The sequence below is a fragment of the Mercenaria mercenaria genome, chromosome 2 (genome assembly GCF_021730395.1).
Source record: "Mercenaria mercenaria strain notata chromosome 2, MADL_Memer_1, whole genome shotgun sequence".
In the NCBI taxonomy this organism is placed as follows: domain Eukaryota; kingdom Metazoa; phylum Mollusca; class Bivalvia; order Venerida; family Veneridae; genus Mercenaria; species Mercenaria mercenaria.
In genome coordinates this window covers 87,024,839-87,047,897 of record NC_069362.1, presented here as the reverse complement: position 1 = coordinate 87,047,897, position 23,059 = coordinate 87,024,839, and the positions used below count along the sequence as shown (strand labels likewise).

Below are 23,059 nucleotides of genomic sequence, written 5' to 3'. Positions count from 1 at the left end.
AACTTGGTACCCCCAGGGCAGGGCCTCTTTTCACCCTAGGGACATAATTTGAACAAATTTAGTAGAGAAACACTAGGAAAGGCAACATACTTAATACCAAAAGCCTAGACCTTGCAGTTTCAGGCAGGAAGATTTTTTAAAGTTCTTTCCTATATAAGTCTATGTAAAATTTGAGACCCCCCCAGGGCAGGGCCTCTTTTCATCCCGGGGGCATAATTTGAACAATTTTGGTAGAGGACCACAAGGCATGCATACAAAATATCAAAGGCCTAGATCTTGTGGTTTTAGACAATAAGATTTTTAAAGTTTTTTACTATATAAGTCTATGTAAAACTTGTGACCCCCGGGGCGGGCCTCTTTTCACCCCTGGGGCATAATTTGAACAATTTCGATAGAAAACCATAAGATGGTGTCACAGTGGACAGGTGTGTAAAGTTTCAATCCATTCCCGTAAGTGGGAACTGAGATACTGGCTTATGTAAAAAATCTTTACCAAAGATTGCAAGTCTGAAAATGGGCATTATTTTGTAAAAACTCAAAGTAGGATTATGGATTCTGTGCTTACAAGTCAAATCATCACAGTGAACAAATGTGTGATGTTTCAATCCATTCCCATTTGTGGGTACTGTGATCCCAGCTTACAAATAAAAACTTTACCTATCATGAATTAACCACATAACTCTCATAATTCATAAGATTACATTATAAACATTTTGATAATACAGTTGAACTTCAATGGCTCGAACTCGGATCTTTCGAACACCCGGGATCGCTCGAACTCTTCGCCTGGTCCCGAATTTATTCCTTCTTTATTCTATATAGTTCTACCTCGGATCGCTCGAACTTCAAAAATTCGAACTCTCGAACTCATTTGTGGTCCCTTCGGCTCAATTACAGTGATTATTACACCTATTCAGTCGAACAGCCAATTTGTCGCCGGAATGGCTTGTGTTTACAAAGTTTTTCACACCTCTGCCTGACATTCGCCAAGCTTCCCCTTTAACCGGCGCGTGCGTAATTTTCACACGCTTATGTAATTAGCATCGATATACGACAAACAAATTAAACAAAGTGACTTTCGTTCACTGCAATGCTTTAAAGGGATTTGATTAATACGAATAAAAGTATTTAAAATAATTGAGCAATGTCTGTCTTTATTTATTCTACATAAAAACGAGAGATTCAATGATAAATTTCATACTGCTTTAGCATAGCTGAATAACTTAGAAAAGGACCCGAACACGGTGAGATAGCTAAGTCGGCTACTGGAAAGCAAGGAACAAAACGAAAATAAGATCCAGAAACTTTAGAAACGAAGTATATAACGCCATCATCAAATGTGAAAAACTCAATCTCATGTGCTCTATGTACAAATCTCTCTCCAAATTAGAGTTCAACAAGCGTTCGGCGGTTCAGTCCTCCATCAAGGATTTCTTCTAACAATAAACTGTAAAACTGTATACTGTACATGACTCACTGATACATTGTATTTTGAATAATCTGACGTATGCTTATTAATGTTGTGTATTGATTTCATGTGTCTATTTATAGCCTATGTCTACATTTGACGTCATTTAGTACCGTTTTCAAATATTTCTGTGTACATGTCCGTGAATTAATTGTTTGCGTTTTAACGTGTTTATATTTGAAAATATTTGCACTGGACTATGATTCATAAAGGTTTGCTAATTATGTCTTTCTATTTGATGCTGTCTTCACCAAATTCTTATGATTATATTAGTGTTTTATCTGTGTTTTTTTCGTATCTATGTCATGTTTGAAAATAAATAATAAAGACTATTTCAGCGTTCGTTTTTACAAATCATCGTATCATACACACATGTAGGTACAATATTACAATACATTACGAGGTAAGGTTTGTAACACATCATGCCCTCGAATTCCCAAATTCAAAATGGCCGCCATTTGGATGGCTCGAACAACGGAAAACTCGAACTTATTTCAACGGGACCCTCGAGTTCGAGCCATCGAAGTTCGACTGTAAATGAGGCAGTTCAATAATAAAATAATTTAAGTAATGGAACAGAGCTAAAGAAAGTTTCACCTGAAACATTTGTCCTGGTTTGAAATTTATATTCAGGCCACAGACTACCAAGGAATAATTATGCAAAGTTTTCTCTGTCCGTTAACATTCTTTGTTTACAAAAAATGCATCTGGAATATTATACATATTTTGGCCAGTTGTAATTGGGGCTGCAGATAAGCAGCTCCAGTAAAATGAACATTTAATTTAGAGGAATAGACAATATCAAATGTCAGTTCTAGATCACCAAGATATACATTAAGAGGGTGTTTACTGAAACTTTTCTTGCCACTTAAAATTGTTATATAATAATACTGGAGGAAACACAACCTAATAATTCAAAGATATTTTATCAACATGGTCAGGTATCCATGGAGTTTTAAAAACAATTATGCGATATGTGCAAAAAAGGGCAACAGTTAAGTGTTCAAAATTACCATAGTTTTCACAAATGACTGCAACAAAATAATGAAAAACTGAAAAAGGGTTGTATTTATATATTGTGAATACTAGTGGTGTGTATCGCTTGAAATAATCAATACAAAATGTTTAATACATCATATGACATTTTTATATTTAGAAATGTTTTACTGAATAACACTTCTTCCTATGTTTTTAAAAATAACATTTATTACTCCATCAGTAAAGAATCTAGATGATTTCAGCATTTTTTTTTCAGTCATAACATCAGAATAAACAAGAGGGCCATGATGGCCCTATATCGCTCACCTGTTATCATTGCACTTGAGGACAAGAAGGTCCTCAGAAAAAATATCGAAGTCCAAAGGACAGGAACAGCAAAGCGAAGAAATTTAACTAAAAAGAAAAAAAAATTCTTACAAGGTATAGATATGTCAAAATACACCTAAAAATTGGAGGTACCATCCATGTTGTACCACAGAAAAGTGGTCTCGGTTTTCCCTACAGCCAATAATAAAAAAGTTACTAAAAATAAGCTATTTATAGTAACGTAAAAGGGAAGTAATTAAAAAAAACAAATATTGTAAGTGAACAAAAGAAGGATCTGCCAAATAAATCTGTTGACATAAATGAAATTTCAGATCAGTATCTTCATTAGTTATGGAGATATACCTATTTTAATTTGAAATAAAGGGAGGTAATTTGACATCAAATCAGTTCATAGTTATCTACCCTGATTGTCTCAGTCCAACTCATAACAATAATGAAATTTCAAATAAGTCCTGTAAGTACTTACTGATATAAATTCCATTTTGATTACAATCAGGGGAGGTAATCAGATATAAAATAACTCTGGAACCTACGACTGGATCTGATCTGTCATGGAATCCAAGATTTAGTGTTGTTGAAGATATTTTGAAAGTTTGTATCAAATAAAACCATAAATGAAGTCTCTATATGGCTGCAAAAGCCAAAATAGCCAATTTTGGACCTTTAAGGGGCCATAACTCTTGAACCCATGACGGAATCTGGCCAGTTCAAGAAAGGAAGCAAGATCTTGTGGTGATACAAGTTGTGTGCAACTTTGGTTAAAATCAAATCATAAACGAAGTTGCTATTGTGCAGACAAGGTCAAAATAGCTAATTTTGGCCCTTTCAGAGGCCATAACTCTGGAACCTATTATGGGATCTGGCCGGTTCAAGAAAGGAACCGAGATCTTATGGTGACACAAGTTTTGTGTAAGTTTGATTAAATTCAAATCATAAATGAAGCTGCTATTGTGCAGACAAGGTCAAAATAGCTAAATCTGGCCCTTTCAGGGGCCATCACTCTGGAACCCATAACGGAATCTCGCCAGTTCAAGAAAGGAACCAAGATCTTATGGTGATACAAGTTGTGTGCAAGTTTGGTTAAAATAAAGTCATAAATGAAGCTGCTATTGTGCAGACAAGGTCAAAATAGCTAATTCTGGCCTTTTCAGGGGCCATAACTCTGGAACCCATAATGGAATCTCGCCAGTTCAAGAAAGGAACAAGACCTTATGGTGATACAAGTTGTGTGCCAGTTTGGTAAAAATCAAATCATAAATAAAGCTGCTATTGTGCAGACAAGGTCAAAATAGCTAATTTTGGCCCTTTCAGGGGCCATAACTCTGGGACCAATAATGGGATCTCGCCAGTTCAAGAAAGGAACCATGATCTTATGGTGATACAAGTTGTGTGCAAGTTTGGTTAAAATAAAATCATAAATGAAACCACTATCGTGCAGACAAGAAATTGTTGACGGACGGACGGACGCACGGACGGACGAAGGACGAAGGGTGATCACAAAAGCTCACCTTGTCACTATGTGACAGGTGAGCTAACAAACAAGAGGGTCATGATGACCCTGAATCGCTCACCTGAGTAATATGAGCCACATGGTTAAAATGGCACACTGATGCTAAATTATTAAAAAGTAGGTCAGTAGGTCACATTCATGGTCGCTGAAAGTCAGTTTTAAGATCAGTGTGCAAAACTGTACAAGTCATCCAAATTTCAAGGCTGTATCTTAAAAAACAAGAAAGTAGGTCAGTAGGCCTAACCGCTTGTGGTCATCAGGTAATTATAACTAAACAGTCTAGGAAATATGATCTGATAATTTTTGAAGTATTTATTCCTATATAACTCATATAACAAGTGACCCCCAGGGCGTGGCCTCTTTTCACCCCAGGGGCATAATTTGAACTAGCTTGTTAGAAATCCACCAGGTAATGCTACATATCAAATATCAAAGGCCTAGGCCTTAAACTTTCAGACAATAAGATTTTTTTTTCTCCATATATAAGTCTATGTTAAATTTGGGACCCCCTGGGGCAGGGCCTCTTTTCACCCCAACAATTTTGGTAGAGGACCACAAGGCAAAGCTACATACCAAATATCAAAGGCCTAGGTCTTGTGGTTTTAGACAACAAGATTTTTAACGTTTTTTCCTATATAAGGCTATGTACAACTTGAGACCCATAGGGGCTGGGCCTCTTTTCACCCCAGGGTTATAATTTGAATAATATAGGAGTGATCGTGTTTGTAAACAAATCCATTGTATTTTCTATTTTTAGAACTGATAAAACAAAGACCGGGTGGGCCGACGCCGAGCGTCCATGCTTTTTGTGAACAGTGATGTTTTTCTAACGGCTTAAACTTTCTTAAAACACAAATAATATCAATAATTTTTTGATCAATGGAAAGTGTATAAAACAAGCAATTTATTGATTACTTTTGATTATAAATTCGAAATTAAATGGATTAATTATGAACGCTTAACTTACAGTGTTTTTTCAAAATGTTTGGAGGATCGCTACGCCGCTATTAAAATCTTATGTCATTTAAAACGGATAGTCATTTTAAAAAGATATTTAAATGGGAAAATATGAAAATCCTAAGCATTCCAAAACTTTTTTAATTTTTAAAATCCATAAATGAGCGAAAAAGTTATTAAAAATTAAAAATTCAGATCCCATACACAAACGGTGTAAAAACATTTGTTTTACCCACCACCAGATAAACAGGTATTTATGCGTGACGTAATGGCGATCTCTCCTATTGGTCGAGGACCACAAGACAATGCTACATACCAAATATCAAAGGCCTAGGTCTTGTGGTTTTAGACAAGAAGATTTTTTAAGTTTTTCCCTATATAAGTCTATGTAAAACTTGTGACCCCACAGGGCGGGGCCTTTTTTCACCCCAGGGGAACAATTTGAATAATCTTCATAGAAGACCATTAGATGATGTCACATGCCAAATATCAAGGCTCTATGCATGCGGTTTTGGACAAGAATATTTTTGAAGTTTTTCCTTTTGGTTGCCATGGCAACCAGAGTTCTGCATGTGGAACTATCACTGGTTTACCCAAGTGGGTCATTTAAACTGAGTAAAAACTACTTTCTGACAACATTCTGAAAGTGTACCAGTATCCGGATAGTATATTTTGGATATGCGATTTAGTAAACTTTAACCTTACTGTAATAGCACTTTTCTGTTAATGAAATATTGATGAAAGGCCTGATAAATACATTAGGACTTTTGATAATCATCATTTTACAATGTGACCTGAAACAGGCCTTTAACTATGTTGTTTACAACATGATCTTGGTTTCAAGATTAAGCTTATATTAAGGCCCTCCACTATTTCACATTCATATGAATAAGTTGACATTCTTGGTGACATTTTTAAGAGAAAGGCTTGAATGGTTTAACCTAAACTATAAAGTAAGTTAAAAGCCTTTGTAAACTTTGTTACTAGTTTTGGGAAGATTTAGCACTTTATTCTGTGACATGTCTTTTAAGTGTGCAATAAAGATAAATGGAATACATATTAACTATAGACATCTAGAAATGCAACTACTGCTATGGTAACTTTCAAAACTAAAAGGGCACCCTGCCCCTTTCGGACAGCACCCTGCCCCTTTTTGGCAGCACCCTGCCCTTTTTGAACTCTAGAAATAACACTAATGGAATTCAATTCCTTGCAAAGTTTTGAAAGGGGGCCACCCAAGGATCATTCCTGTGAAGTTTGGTGTAATTCTGCCCAGTGATTTTCAAGAAGAAGATTTTTCTTAGAAATTTTTGACGGACGGACAACACACAACTGACGACGGACATTGAGCGGTCACAAAAATTCACCAAGAGCCTTTGGCTCTGGTGAGCTAAAAATGCAGGCATCATGTTAGCTAGCCGCTCATTCAAATCAGAAGTTTAGCAAAAAAACAGCTTTTACTGCCGCATGTAGTGTGATGTTTTCATTTGCTCGGAAAAACTGGTAATCCTTGAACTGCATGCTTAATTTACATGTGACAGATGGCAGAGGTCTTTGAAACTAGCAGTGAAAACATATTATGATCCTCTTATAGCATAGAGTGAAAAAAAAACAATTACTGTTACTTGACACAAACGTATTAGTCCAACTTTCATAAATACACTATAACAACAGCCTAAAAAGCTTGCAAAAATGTACTTTTTGGTTCTTTTTATTTATTCAATGTTTCTTATTGACGTGACAAACTTGGATACAATGTATCAATTGAACCTACAATATCAGTATTCCGAACTGGTACACACCTATGGCAAGCCAATTGTCCAATAATTACGTGAACCCTAGTTCACGGTCGCAAAACTAGGATTAACGATCAATAAACTAGGTTTTTTGAACGTAAAACTAGGTTTTTCGAATACTAACCTATATTTTCGAGCGAAAACATAGGATAACGCCGTGAACCATAGTTCACGCTCATAAATGTAGGTTCACGATAGTAAACCCCAGTTCACGGTCGTAAACATAAGTTCACGTTCGTAAACTATGGTTTACGAGCGTGAACCGGGGTTTACGAGCGTAAACATACGATAACGATCGTAAACATAGGATAACGACCACGCTCGTAAACGTAGGTTCACGTTCGTAAACCCAAGTTTACGGTCATAAACATAGGATAACGACCGAAATTCAAAGTTCAATCAAGAAACCTAGTTTATCGAACGTAAACCACGGTTTACGATTGATATACTAGGATTATGAAATCAACAATAAATTTCGGCCGTAAACCTATATTTACGAGCATGAACCTAGGTTTACGGCCATAAACTACAGTTTTACCTTCGTAAAACCGTGTTTATCGATTTGTAACTATATGGCAAGCCAATTGTCCAATAATTACGTGAACCCCAGTTCACGGTCGAAAAACTAGGATTAACGATCGATAAACTAGGTTTTTCGAACGTAAAACTAGGTTTTTCAAATACTAACCTATATTTTCGAGCGAAAACATAGGATAACGCCGTGAACCATAGTACACGCTCGTAAATTTAGGTTCACGATTGTAAACCCCAGTTCACGGTCGTAAACATAGGTTCACGTTCGTAAACTATGGTTTACAGGCGTGAACCGGGGTTTACGAGCGTAAACATAGGATAACGATCGTAAACATAGGATAACGACCGAAACTTATAGTTCAATCGAGAAACCTAGTTTATCAAACGTAAACCATGGTTTACGGTCGATATATTAGGATTATAGAATCAACAATGAATTTCGGGCGTGAAAATGGGTTTACGGCCATGAACCTATGTTTACGGACATGAACCTATGTTTACGACCATGAACCATAGTTTACGGACCTGAATCTATATTTTCGAGCGTGAACCTATCTTTACGAACGTGAACTTGGGTTTACGAGCGTGAACTTAGGTTTACGTTCGATAAACCTGGTTTTTACAAAAACTAACATATTTTTTCGAGCGAAAATATAGGATAACGTTGTAAACCATAGTTCACGCTCGTAAACATAGGTTCATGTTTGTAAACCCAAGTTTACGATCGTAAACAACGGATAACGACCGAAATTCTTAGTTCAATCGAGAAACCTAGTTTATCGAACGTAAACCTGGGTTCACGAGCGTAAACTATGGTTTACGCCCGGTATCTGATGTTTTCATTCGAAAATATACCTCACGCAATTTTTCATAATGGGAGTCTATGGGAAAATAGCAACTTTCATAACATTTTTCGCAAATAGAAACTTTTCCACAATGTAGATTTTAATGAAACTTCTCACAGTCGTAAATAAACATATGGTCTATAATATAGTGAAATAAAATGTACAGGTCCGTGTGCTTATTTCTGAGATACTTGGCCATGATTAAAGTGAACCACCTAGTTGAAGCTAATTTTAAGACATTATTTTGAATTATTTAATGTGTCACATGTTTTAATATCATATTTTAACTTTAGAAAGATAGAGACTGTTACAATTTAATAAATTTATTCACAGGTTGCCTTTAATTCATAAAATGACTTTCATTTCCGTATGCGGATTCCAGGCTTTATTCTACGTTTTCCGGATAAATGACGTTACGCCATCACTTCCGGTTTACTAAGCGTGCAGTACTACCTTAAAGTACATATTTGACCTCATGACTGGCTTACTGATGATATGGTTTCTTTTCATGTTTATGCAGTAGGGTATTGTATAAGGGTGCATTTATACTGTCTTTGTACATGTGCTAGCTTTTATAGTCATCTGGTAGAGTATGTACCTTGGATGTGAGAGGTCCCTGCAATCCCTGGTCAGGGCTGCTTGAAGTATTTTCAGTCTGTTAAACTGGCGCCAAATGGAATTGACTCATAAGTAGATATGAATGGACACCTTGGAACATCCCATAGAGGTTCATACTAAAAGAATTTGAGGATAAATTTAGTGGATGGCCCATTGGGTTGTATGCATATAGGTATTGTATAAGGATGCACTTATACGGCCTTGCTATATGAGCTAACTTTTATAGGTACATGGCCTTAATTAGGTGTGGGAGGTCCCTGGTTTAATTCCCAGGCAGGGTAGAAGTATTTCTAAGTCTGGGGTTGTTATTGCAACACAGTTTTGGATTGGTTGAAAAAATCGGAGGGAAGCCCATAAGAATCAATAAAACATAAACTGACTGAATACAAGAGGACCATGATGGTCCTGAATCGCTCACCTCTTCCCACATGACCCAGTTTTGAGTATGACATCGTTTTTGACCAACTTTCATGAAGATCCCATGAAAAATGTGACCTCTAGAGTGGTCACAAGGTTTTTCTATTTTTAGACCTACTGACCTAGTTTTTGAAGGCACGTGACCCTTTTGAACTTGACCTAGATATCATCAAGATGAACATTCTGACCAAACTTTCATAAGATCCCATGAAAATGTGACCTCTAGATTTGGTCACAAGGTTTTTCTATTTTTAGACCTACTGACCTAGTTTTGACCGCATGTGACCCAGTTTCGAACTTGACCTAGAAATCATCAAGATGAACATTCTGACCAACTTTCATAAAGATCCCATGAAAAATGTGACCTCTAGAGTGGTCACAAGGTTTTTCTATTTTGGGACCTGCTGACCTAGTTTTTGAAGGCACGTAACCAGTTTTCGCACTTGACCTAGATATTTTTCAAGATGAACATTCTGACCATTTTTCATGAAGATCCCTATGAAAAATGTCCCTCTAGAGTGGTCCAAGGTTTTTTCTTTTTTTTGACTACTGACCTAGTTTTTGACCGCACGTCACCCAGTTTCGAACTTGCCCTAGATATCATCAAGATGAACATTCTGACCATTTTTCATGAAGATACCATGAAAAATGTGACTCTAGAGTGGTCAAAAGGGTTTTTCTATTTTTAGACCTACTGACCTAGTTTTTGACCGCACGTGACCCAGTTTCGAACTTGCCTAGATATCATCAAGATGAACATTCTGACCAACTTTCATGAAGATCCCATGAAAAATGTGACCTCTAGAGTGGTCACAAGGTTTTTTGTATTTTTAGACCTACTGACCTAGTTTCTAAAGGCACGTGACCCAGTTTCAAATTTTGGGACCTAGATATCATCAAGATGAACATTCTGACCAACTTTCATAAAGATCCCATAAAAAATGTGACCTCTAAGTTTTCACAAGGTTTTTTTTTTTGGGACCTACTGACCTATTTTTTGACTCCACGTAACCCAGTTTCGAACTTGACCTTAGATATCATAAAGATGAACATTCTGACCAACTTTCATTAAGATCCCATAAAAAAATGTGACCTTTTAGAGTGGCCCACAAGGTTTTTTCTTTTTTTTAGACCTACTGACCTAGTTTTTGACCACACGCAAACCCAGTTTCGAACCTGACCTAGATATCATCAAGATGAACAATCTGACCAACTTTCATGAAGACCCCATGAAAAAATGTGACCTCTAGAGTGGTCACAAGGTTTTTCTATTTTTAGACCTACTGCCCTAGTTTTTGAACGCACGTGACCCAGTTTCGAACTTGACCTAGATATCATCAAGATGAACATTCTGACCAATTTTCATGAAGATCCCATGAAAAATGTGACCTCTAGAGTGGTCACAAGGTTTTTCTATTTTTAGACCTACTGACCTAGTTTTTGACTGCACGTGACCCAGTTTCGAACTTGACCTAGATATCATCAAGATGAACATTCTGACCAACTTTCATGAAGATCCCAGGGAAAATGTGACCTCTAGGTGGTCACAAGGTTTTCTATTTTTAGACCACTGACCTAGTTTTTGACTTCACGTGACCCAGTTTCGAACCTTGACCTAGATATCATCAAGATGAAACATTCTGACCAATTTTCATGAAGATCACATGAAAAATGTGACCTCTAGAGTGGTCACAAGGTTTTTCTATTTTTAGACCTACTGACCTAGTTTTTGACGCACGTGACCCGTTTCGAATTTGACCTAAAATATCATCAGATGAACATTCTGACCAATTTTCATAAAGATCCCATGAAAAAATGTGACCTCTAGAGTGGTCACAAGCAAAAAGTTTACGGACGCACGGACGGACGACGGACACTGCGCGATCACAAAAGCTCACCTTGTCACTTTGTGACAGGTGAGCTAAAAAAGGTACTGTTTATAATATTATTTAATAAATGTCAAAATCAGGCAATACGATTGTTTTCTGTGAAAATTGGAATATTTTAAATGTGTCTGGCTGAATGCATGACTTTCAAGCATCTCTTTAAAATAGCAAGTGTCAGTGAGCATTTTTCCTCTAAATGCCGTTCAACAAAGGTAGTAGTTTGTTTCAAGAAAAATTGTAAAAAATTGGACCGGATAAGCCTATAAGTCTATCCGACAGCAAAAGCAAATATACCGGTAACCCTATCAGCAATTTGAGTCAGTTTTCTCACGGTCTCAGCCCCTAAGCCTCACCCAGTCATGCAAACAACTGCTAACCCCTGTAAATAAACCAGTCATGCCCAAGGTAAACATAGCCCAGGACGGTGTAGAAAAGTAAAGCCTCTGGCCCAGATGAACTGCCACCTAGGTTATTGAAGGAACTGTACTTAGAAATAGCCCCTGTCCTTACCTACATTTTCCCAAAAATCCCCTCAATACGGGGTTTGTCCCCAATGACGGGGAAGCATGCACTGATGCAGTCTTGCCCCTGCATATAAAAAGGCCCTAAGTGTAAACCCTCAGGCTCTAATTATCGCCCATATCCTCAATGTATTGCCTCAAAGTTAATGGAACACTCCTTGTCTCCAACATCATTTTCCTTCTATGATCAGTTTAACATTCTCAGCCCCTACCAACTGGTTTCAGGTCAAAACACAGCTGTAAAACCCAGCTAAAAAGTTTTTCCCAAGAAGCCCAGTGACAGTTTTAGAACTAGGTCAACAACAGATTTCATATTCATGGACTTCAGCAAAGCTTTCTATAAGGTAGATCATCACAAACTAGTCCACAAGTTACAAAGACTAGGTGTCAATCCACAGGTCACTTCTTGGGTCAAGTCCTTCCTTCAGGGTCGCACTCAGCAGGTTGTCATCGAAAGTCACAATTCAGACAATCTCCCCATCCTCTCTGGTGTCCCACAAGGCTCGGTCCTCGGACCTTGCCTCTTCCTCTCGTACATAAATGATCTGCCTGAAAGTGTTAAAGGCAAGGTGAGGCTGTTCGCAGATGATATAATAGTCTATGTTACGGTCAAATCAAACAGCGATCCCCAAGCTCTACAGTAAGACCTTTTCAGCTCGAAACCTGGGAGTCTGATTGGTCATGGAATTCAATCCAGAAAGTGCGAAGTTCTAAGAATCAGTCGAAAAGAAACCCTGTAATTTTCCCCTTATAAGCTGCATGACATCGAGTTAAAATCGGCTGATTCTGCCAAATATTTAGGCGTAACCATTAGTAAAGACCTATCATGGACCAATCATATCAACAACGTAACATCCAAAGCAAATATTTCCCTAAGATTTCTCAAATGAAATGTCAAAACCCCAAATAAAAGAGTCAAAGAGGTTGCATATAAAACCTAATTTACCTACGTTAGTCTTTGTTAGACCCCAGTTAGAGTACTGTTCCACCATATGGCACCCATGGCAAAAATACCTAACCCATAAAATCGAGTAAGTTCAAAGATCTGTTGTAAGATATGTCTATAATGACTACAATTACACCAGTAGTGTCTCCAAAATGATAAATGAACTAAACTGGCAAACCCTAGAATAACGCCGTCAGCTCAGTTACTATATTGTACAAGATCCAACAACACCTTGTTTTTGTTGACCACAGTCACCTTAGACCTACTAGAAACTTGAACTAATTGAAACCGTATTCAAAGACATATTATCATGCGAACTACATTTTTCCCAGAAGCATACGTCTGTGGAACAGTCTCCCTGTGTCTTTGCAAGCTAGTCCCAGCTTAGAAGTATTTGCTGGGCAGCTACCACCCTTCTATCAGTTCTAATTCAACTTTCTGCTTTTACTTTTTAACCTGACCTGTAAAATAGTTCTTTTACTTTATCTTTGAGATGCACATAATCTCTGTATTCCTATTATTTTTAACAGCTATCCCTGACAAAGCGCCTGCTAGTTATAATCGATAATGATTGTTAAGCAGTGTAACATAGATATAAAATTTGTATTTTTTGGTATCTGAAATGCTATCTTACTCAAAGATTTACATTTTAATGGTCATCTTTCAATTTTGTGGTATGTGACTGGGTCAATTCTTGTAAGTGGAAGCCTATTGGGAAAAAACAATAGCAGTGCCTGACCTTCAGTCTGTTACATTTACTCGCGGAAACATATGGCAATCTCATCGCAAGCCATCATATGAATAGAGAATCACTTAAGTTTACATCTTGACAAGGGAATGTACAAAAAGATGAAAGATGGTATTCTTGTAACGAGAACCGAAGCTGCATTATATGAGTATTTATGAAAATTCCTATCGTAACGAATAAGCGAATTTACCCGGAAGTCTATAAACGTCATTAATATCTGCGTATTTTCATCACATGGCAATCACGTGATCCTTTTGATAATTTCCGGTTTCATTTGCGTCAGTGACAACGGCAGGTTGCCAAGCGCGATAAAGAAAGTGAAAACTGTCAACATTTCTTTTGTAAATGGATAAATAATTAAACAACAATGCAAAGGTATATAGAGTTCTTATCGTGACATTTTCTCTTTCGTTTGCCTTCTTCCCACACTATCATTCCCTCATATTCAGTGCACGTCTTTAATAATATACTATATATATATAAGTAGTCCAAATAATAGGATGTCGCTGTCCACAGACACTTGGGGGTCAGCACCCCTCCCATGCCGCCCCTGACAACCTTCAGTCAGTACATTTTTTGTTTTTTTAAAACAAACTGAGCACATGTCTTGATCATCCAACGACTTCTGTTACCATTTCAACATGTTTGAAAAATTCCCATACTCTATAAACAATAGTTTTTCTGAGCATTGATAGCATACAGTATAGGAGATTTTTTAAACATATTGAAATGGTAACAGAAGTTGTTGTATGATCGAGACATGTGCTCAGTTTGATTTAAAAAGCGAAAATATATTGGTTGAAGGTTGGCAGGGGCGGATTGGGAGGGGGGACAGGTTCTGACCCTCAAGTGTCTGTGTCGCTGTCCCGTTACTGCAGTACAGTAGAGGGATGGCAGATCATAAAATAAGCCACCCCAATAAGCCAAACGAGTAAGGCTAGGTGGAAACTTATACTATAGGAACAGGGTAGATCTACATCTACGGAGATACTCCCAACAATCAATCTCTGACCGTAACTGGGTAGTACGAGACGAAAGTAATATTATTTTTATCAATTCAATAAAAAAGAAAGAAAAAAGAAAAAAAAACCTTGCACTTCTTGGTCGATATTATAAATTAGTCAAACATAAAACTCTTTCATAGTGTATGATTGTAGTGCTTTGTATGAAGTTGCATAACACAGTGCTGTTGAGATTTATTATACAAAGTATTTAACTCTGGTTGCTTTATGGATTTTGTTGTGTATCCTTTCCGCTTTTTATCTGAGAATTTACCGCATGCACCAGCATCCTTTCCTCACGTTTTTATGTTGTGCATATTTTAGCTTGTAAGACCATGGCTACTGGTATAGCCCAACAGGCCCAAGTGGCCAGAGACTCGCACCAGGCGAGGAGAACAGAGGCAATGCCGAAATCTACCCTGTTTGGAAGTATATTGGAACTGCAAACGGAGGAAGGTGCTAAGTCAGCACGGGAACTTGATCTTTCATCTGTGAAAGTTCCCAAAACGCCAACAGGTAAAGGCGCAGGACAGAGATTCACGCTACCAGAAGAAGTCAAGAAACAGCTGCCAGGTATAACAGTAACACAGTGTCCACACAGTGATGTTTGATAACAAATACAGATGTGCTCAAGAAAAATTCAATCAATGTTATATGAAGATTATATCTTTAAAAAAAAAATGGGATAATTTTAAAAAAGAACATAAGATCGTTCCGTCCACAAGAATGAATGATGGAGGGCATAAGAGTAAATGACCGACAGTCATGTCTGCTGTCTGTCACAAAAATACAAATAATTATTCCATTTGTCTGAAAGGCAACAATTAAGTTCATTCGTGAAGGCCCCGGTGTATATAATGGTATTTGCTTTTATTGCTTCAAAAACGAAATAATTAATTAAGCATGCTACCGATCTAGGGTTATAATATGAATACCAAAACGATGAACATTGGTAAGCGTCAAATATTTAACTTGCCATCATTTTGTAACATATTTATTCTGCCAGCTATCTGCAGTTGTGAAAGTATATTCATGCGTAGTTTCATTACAATCTGTGCTAATTCTGCAACAGGCAAAATTAAGATTTAGCTTTATGTCTAAAGCTTTCAGATGTTGAAGAATACGGATTGAATGCTGTGCAAATAAAGGAACCTATACATTTTTAAACAAATCTGCGCTTTCTTACTCGAATGATAGTTTGTAAACGTCTTGGGTCGCAACTGTGTACCCATAAAGAAATATTTTGTTATAGAACATCGACAAATTCTATATGTATGTAATTTGTCGACATGACAAGCATTTCCATATTCACAAAAAAAAAAAAAAAAAAAAAAAAAAAAAAAAAAAAAAAACAATATAGCAGTTGAACTTGTATATATATCACGTTTGTATCGTATTGCTTCACACTTCAGTATTAAGCCCGATATCTATTGTCTTAATGATTTTATCAGACAAATGTTATGTTAATGTTTCATGCAATCAGCCAGTATTGACTGATGTTTTCAAACTGAAATAAAATATTGATCTATTCCGACAGTAATGCAAATAGAGATATAGGATCACGTTGCTATAATTAAGTACTAAATTTCTTGTACGGTTATTTACACTTTTGATATTTGATCGCCGTTTTAGGATTTAATTCAGAAGGTCATGTAGGGCTTAAATATCTGTATCTTGTAAATGGGTTCATGGTATATAATCGTTTTATATAATCGCATAGGAATGTACGAACACTTCTTTATTATCATTTCCAGGTGCCAGTGTACTTGAAAAGTCTAGACGTGAGTACGAGACCCAGCGGAACCTCCTGACTAACAACACAAGCGAGCTGAAGAAGCGAGAAGAAGAAAGCCTTTACAATCTTTCCCGAAGCGGGGAACCAGTGTTCAGCGCACGCGACTCGGGCACCGCGAAGCCACAGTGGTTCACAGATCAGGATATTAAAGGGGCTAAGGAAATTAATATTGTTGGACTAAATCAGAATCAGAGTTTTAACAGAGACAAATACGGACACATGTTGAACAATTCTCCTCTTTGGCGATCTTATCAGTACATCTACGGCACATATTCTGATAAGCCACCAGACAGCGCAACTGATAAAAACCTATTCCTAAACTTACATTGATTTATATAGGAAAATGATACATTTACCATAGAAAATGTCCATAAATTACATATTTCTATTTATCTATTATACCATCCCTGATATTCCTGAAAAATCAATTCAATACCTTTGCGATGGTATATTTTTCTTCAAAAAAGTCAATATTTGGTTGCTTCTAAATTCGTTGAAAAAGTCTCTCAAATTCAAATACTCCCTATATATTTGGCAGAATTACACGATAACCCTGTTTTACTGATTATTTTTGATGGAAATATTAAAGTTCAATTTCCATCCCTGATATATTTAGAAAGTTCCCGCCATGCACATTCTAGACATATATTTTATATAAAAAAGTTATTTTCTTTCTTGCTTCTAAATTTTTTAATTTAAAAACAGAGTTGCAACCTTTCTGTATATTGACAAAAACGTGCTAAATTTTACGATAAAATAGAGCCGTGCCGGGAAAAGGAATACATGATTGTATAATTATTTAACAGAGTTAAGCATGATTTTTAGGTGCGTTCCGTCTAACAAATGTTCTTTAAAAGTTTTTTTTTTTTTTTTTAAAGTTTTCTGGCATTTTCCTTTTAAAATACTGAGATATGTTTTTAAAAATTCGAAAATAAAAGTGAAAGCAGCTCTGTAGTTTCATTACAGTTATAACCAATATAAAATACAATATATTTATTATGACTTATTTTGACAAAATGACTGGGTGTTTCAGTAAATTAGTTTATTTAAACTTTATTTAATTAATTTATTTATTTAAATTTAAAGTGTCATTTTGGTCAGGGAGCATCCTGTTTCTTGTATACATGATATCATCGTGGCACGGGACAGCGTATTGTATTGACAAAATATTTGCATTATAAATTTTATGGTCATATGCCTTAAATCAGTGTACGCCAGAAATTAAATTATGTTAATTATATTCTAAAGGGGCACGTATGTTGCCATCCGAATCACGGCATATATGAATGAAAGGTATAACATCGTGACACGTGCCGATGTACGACATAAGTATTTGAATTTAAATGCGTGATTTATGTCAAAGTAGCGGATTGTATTGATATGAATTAGAATTAAAAGAAAATTGACAAGATATTGGCTATGATTTGTAGGGGTTTTTATACGCACCTTGTAAAATGTTCCAATAATTAAATGGAATAACCAATTGTAAAAAAATCTCGCAAAGAAAGAGTTGAAATGTTCCTACATTTTTCGAAATCTAAATGGCTATAATTTTTTGACAATGTAGTACTAAACTTAAATGCCTTTCAAAGAATTAATGTGAGATTACAAAATTGATAGCAGTTTTCTAGTGGGGTGCCGTTTTACGCCAAAAAAAAATGTTTTTTCTCTTAATTAGATGTAATTAACAGTGACAGATGCACATGTGTTTCAAATGAATGGAGAATCGACAACTAATAATTACCACCTGTGGGTTTATTTGGGCCAACATTTTAGGTTTTATTATTTTTTTCATGTTTACCCTTTATTAAAAATAATAAGTAACAAGGGAAAAAAAATAATTCTCAAATCAAACTATAAAATAATTACGTATTGTCCGTAAGTATTGACCTGGCACTCATGAATATTTTCCCTATGTTTTTGTAAATAAATTTCAGTGTCCGAACCTAAACAACGAATATAACTATTGAAATGCTAATTATATACCATCATGTATCATGCGGACAAAGCGTTTTGCCACTAACCCCAGGGAAGTGGGTTTGAGTCATCTGTCTGACAATTGTTTTTTTTTATATATATTTTCTGTAAAAGACGGAAAACGTGTCACACTTATCATGATTTATCAAAGAAAAACTCTATGGTGACCATTCTTTTACGTACTTAAACCGTTTTTACAAAAGTCGTTTAAAATCTTCAGGACCGGGCAAACATTAATAAAATAATAAACTATAGATACAAATACAAGCACAAGGAATAATATTTTATATTTCATCGTAAAAAGCATTTAAAAAAAGCAAATTCTAAAGTTGTCCATAACATAAAAATTGTCAGTAATTAAGTTTTAAAGCAATTTGAAAAAGAAAATGAAAAACCCGCCAGTGAAAGGACCACAGAAGAACTTAAAACAAGACTGAAATCACTAGGAATCACTACAAAAGTTACTCCGCAAAGCACTGATGCTTATTGATAAGTTGTGTTAATATGATGCAAAGATAAGGAGTCTGAAAATAAGGGAATGGTGTTGGAGATATATATTATAAACAGATGTGCAGATATTGTATATAATGTACCTAATTCAATATTATCAAATTTCATAAGAACTCTAGTTTTATCATAGCTGCATGCGTACATTTAAAACAGGGGATTCATCCATACATCATACACATGTTACTTTGAATTGTTTGAATACCAATACATGATATTATTAAAACGAATAAATTTCTAATGAAACACTTGCGTATTAGATGCGAAAAAGTATCCATTGTTTCGTGCAAAGCACAGAAAATAAATTGCTAAAATATTTTGTTTAAAGAAAAACATCAGTCACAACATTCACATTCCGAATAAAGAATGCTATTCATTTATATTAATTGAAAGTATATAGACAATCAAGCATGTAAGAGATGATGTCTTGTTACTTGATCACTGTTTGAGATAAGAGTTATCAAAGCGCTAAGGGGAGAAAACGCTAACAGCGAAACTGACTTAATCGTAGTATTTGCACACTTCCTTCCCCTGATAAGTGAGGAAAATTTCTCAGTATGAAAGGCTCCTGTTCATAATTACAGTTACATTGGGGATATTTTAAGACCAGGTATGGATTTTCCACGTAGGGAAAGAACTGAAATTCAAATGCGAAACTTAGGTTATGGGACTGGAGATATGAATGGTATCCTAGCAGCGGAATCGGCACCTCCACAAAGGGCAAACGCCAGTGCGCGATCCCCTAGAAAAACAGCCATTGCCGTTCCACCAAATATAAAACACCAGTTTGGTACACGTGTCTGTGACAAACTTTTATCAGACAAAGATGTTGTTGAGAAGACTATACGTGATCAAAAGGAATTGAAGGAAAGTATTCAAAGAAAGAGTAAACCGGTTATAGTTCCTGCTTTCTCCAAAGAAATGAACCCCGAGTATGAAATGTTGAGTAATGCTATGCGAATGAACGTTACACCAGGGTATACAATGAACCACAAGACCAGCACCACGAAGACTGCGTTCAATGACCAAGTCCATCTGTTCAGATACCAGGATCCCGACAAATGGAGATACCAGAAAGACGAACTTAGTAAGTATACATTTTTCCTTCTCAAACATTCGCTATAAGCTTGTGAAACTTGAGAAAATACCAAAAACATTTTCAATGACTTGTAGTTTAACGGAGTTTTTAGCAAATCTAGCAAATACTTTCGATATATTGATGTTGTAGATACTGTATTTAAAGTTCTTACTTTTCATAATATCTAGAGAATTTCAATTTACTTTTAAACGTTTTTTGAAATATCTAACTGTCAAACAATGCACTTACAACTCGGTAATTTTCAATCGATGGTGTCTGTGGGATTTTGCGGCTGTTTATGTTCGTTCTTGTGTTGTTGGGGTCTTTTTTCACACAAAATGTTTCAGGTTTCTTTTTCCACAGCGGTAATAGCAAACTCATAAAATTTGTGATATTACAAGATATTTAGGAAGGAACCGTTCAATTCTCAACAATGGATAACATAAAACCGCATACCAGGACACCATCGGTATTTTAATTCCCTTTTCCCCTGTTCGTTCTTTAATGTACAAAACTCTTAGTTACAATGTTTCTTACTAACTTCTCACACGACTATCCACATGTCTTACTTTATTTACACTCTGTAGATGCTTCCATTTTTAAACTGAACTTCCGACAGCAGGCATGATGCTGGATAAAGAACCATCTGCTCTACCCAAATTTCTCGCCTTGGCACGGTTATTTGGCTCAGTTCTTTCGGTATTTTAGGTTTGCACGTGTTATATGGCACGCTTTGAGAGAAATTAGTTCTTAATTAATGAGTGTGGAGTTTCGGCAAGTTTGCGGGCGTTTATTAACGTGTTTCTTTGTGTTTGTAGGTAAATGGGCGGAACATAATGTCCTCAGACAGAGAATGACCAAAGCTTGGGAGCAGTACTTCGTTGAAACACTACAAAAGAAAAACCAGCAAAAATAACCGCTGCAATAAACCTGGAAAATCTCACACTGTGCTTTATGTTATTCTATCACGTGTATAACTAATATTGGCACACTTACGCTGTTCACATGCACCTAAATTTTTCTTTTTTTGAAAAAAAAAAAAAACAACAAAATTTTGGCGGGAGTTCTAATATATCTGACTTGCTTAACAGTACTACAGTACTATCGGTATCGTAAAGTACAAGTAAAAATCGTTTTTTTATTTTCAAATCGAATTTTTAATAGAAAACAAATATACGCGGTTGATTTTCTTGGTTCGTGTGCGTGCATTATGCCTGACAACGTAGATATGTATATTTACTACTCTCTAGTCTTCTTATCGCAATTGATTTAGAATTCAGTTTTTATTTCTCCTCATGTTCATTGCTCCGTCTTTTGAGCGAGATAATTGCACTGTAGTGAACCTAATTTACTTCCTGCACTTTTCTTCCACCCACTGCATCCTACACGATTTTGTTTAAAATATTCTGTCTTACTACTTTCAAATGCCACACTTACACTTCATATGCTTACACACAGGCAAATGGCGGGAATGCATATTTCTGCAGAAAATGTTGGCAAAGGGTTTGGACAATATTTTGGACAATACGCCGAAATTCCAGCGTAACTGGGAAGATGCACCACGTGACAGAACAAAAACTGCCCCTGCGCCAACTACAAGAGAAAGAAAACCACAACCAAGAGCTAAACCAAAGACAGCACCAAAAACGGAACAATCTAAAAAGGCATCAACTCCTTTAGAAGACTTCAAGTTCGAGACGCCACCAGTGACCCCGCCTCCAGAGAAGGTGCAAGCTGTCGGGAACAGGAAAGATTCAGAATTCTGGAGCTTTTATGACAAGGGTGGAAAGTAACCGAGTATAATTATGCTTATTTTTGAAAGCATGTTTTTTACTATTCAAAAACTGCAAACCTCGAGTGTCGTTAACCTGTCTGGTTTGTTAAGGTGCAGATTTAAGCTGTAGCTTACTAGCAACAGAGAACACAGGGTTACGCTAAGAAAATGTTTATAGCCAGTCCACTACAGACTGAATGCCTGCTAAGTTGTGCAATAGCAGAATATTTCAAACAGGCTACTTTGAAATGTCACATAGCAAGTTACAATCTAATGCCCCCGTCTCCCAACGCCAAAAAATGTCTTTTTGTAATCAGGCCTTTCTTCCATTCAGTACGGTACGGAGTAATCCTGAAAAACCTTTTAAATTCATCACTACTTACGCGGCAAAATAGGAAGAAAGTTAGAATTTTTTGTTCGGCGTTTAGTTTAGGCCATCGTTGTTTCGCCATGTAGATTTGTAAGTGTGATCATACAATGATATGGCTCTACTAAACAATTCGAAAAAGTGTTAACACCACGCGAAGACGAGGTATCAACATTACTCTTTCGCATCGTGTTTTCTTATCATATGGCACTATTGTTCTTTCGTCTTAAAGTGAGTTTTCGTGCATTCAGTCCTAAGGATAGCATAACAATAGTGCGATGTTAATATCACACTGTCCCGTCGCAATATCGTGATTTCGCCATAAGGTCAAGGGGTGATATTGCGATAATACGAGCAAAAACACGATACCGAAGTGGAATGTTAATATAGTCTTTGCACCGTGTAGATAATTTACTGAACTAGAGATTTTCGTGCTGCCACATACAATTTTAAGGTGCTGAAATGAAAGCTGCTGACATTTTATATTACTGTGTCGACCATTTCTATATATTCAACATACCTACCAGTATTAAACATTTACATTTTTTGTGAATATTTTAACAGCATTGTGTTCACACTATACAACTTTTCATTGGTATTTATGCACACAATTTATATTGTTAAATATTTTTAATTTTTGGGGATATGACGCATTTTATGTACAAGTTGAACTTTCAAACAAACCCACAGTGCATATATTTAACAATTTACACAAGTAAAATGAGTTGTTGATAAATTAGTATACACGAAATTCAAAAGGTCTTCTGCCATGTGATGTTTAGGTATCAGTATCGTATTTATGTGCATTTTATATATCTGATGATGAACAGGTTATACATTGTATTTATGTTTTCACATGTAAAGCTTTTACCATTACTTTTTATACTTTAAGTCAATGGATTGTTTAAAAAGCCGGCATTGTTTATGGAACTATTTTTAGTCTCCAACAACGTACAATGCTTTGTGATTAAACTCATATTACATAAAG

General features: G+C 36.1%; 2 protein-coding genes across 4 annotated transcripts in view; one reads left to right on the top strand and one right to left on the bottom strand.

Moving 5' to 3' along the window:
- The window catches only part of LOC123564509 (thioredoxin, mitochondrial-like), a 25,296-nt gene extending 11,436 nt beyond the window's left edge, over positions 1–13,860 (bottom strand). The window contains exon 1 of one of the 3 annotated variants that reach the window (XM_045358155.2): positions 13,763–13,860. Coding sequence is in view for 1 of the 3 variants with exons in the window: in XM_045358152.2 (XP_045214087.1) it covers positions 13,471–13,484 (14 nt within the window). In the remaining 2 variants the exon portion in view is untranslated. Of the gene's footprint in view, positions 1–13,470; positions 13,500–13,563; positions 13,702–13,762 lie in introns of those variants that run through there. The other 2 variants (XM_045358153.2, XM_045358152.2) reach the window with 2 other exon arrangements.
- LOC123562340 (uncharacterized) lies at positions 13,797–23,059 on the top strand. Its single transcript, XM_053537150.1, has 5 exons — positions 13,797–13,947; positions 14,898–15,146; positions 16,328–16,586; positions 19,413–19,939; positions 21,389–23,059. Exons 2-5 carry the CDS (start codon positions 14,909–14,911, stop codon positions 21,721–21,723), a joined length of 1,359 nt encoding a protein of 452 aa, XP_053393125.1. The 5' UTR covers positions 13,797–13,947; positions 14,898–14,908; the 3' UTR covers positions 21,724–23,059.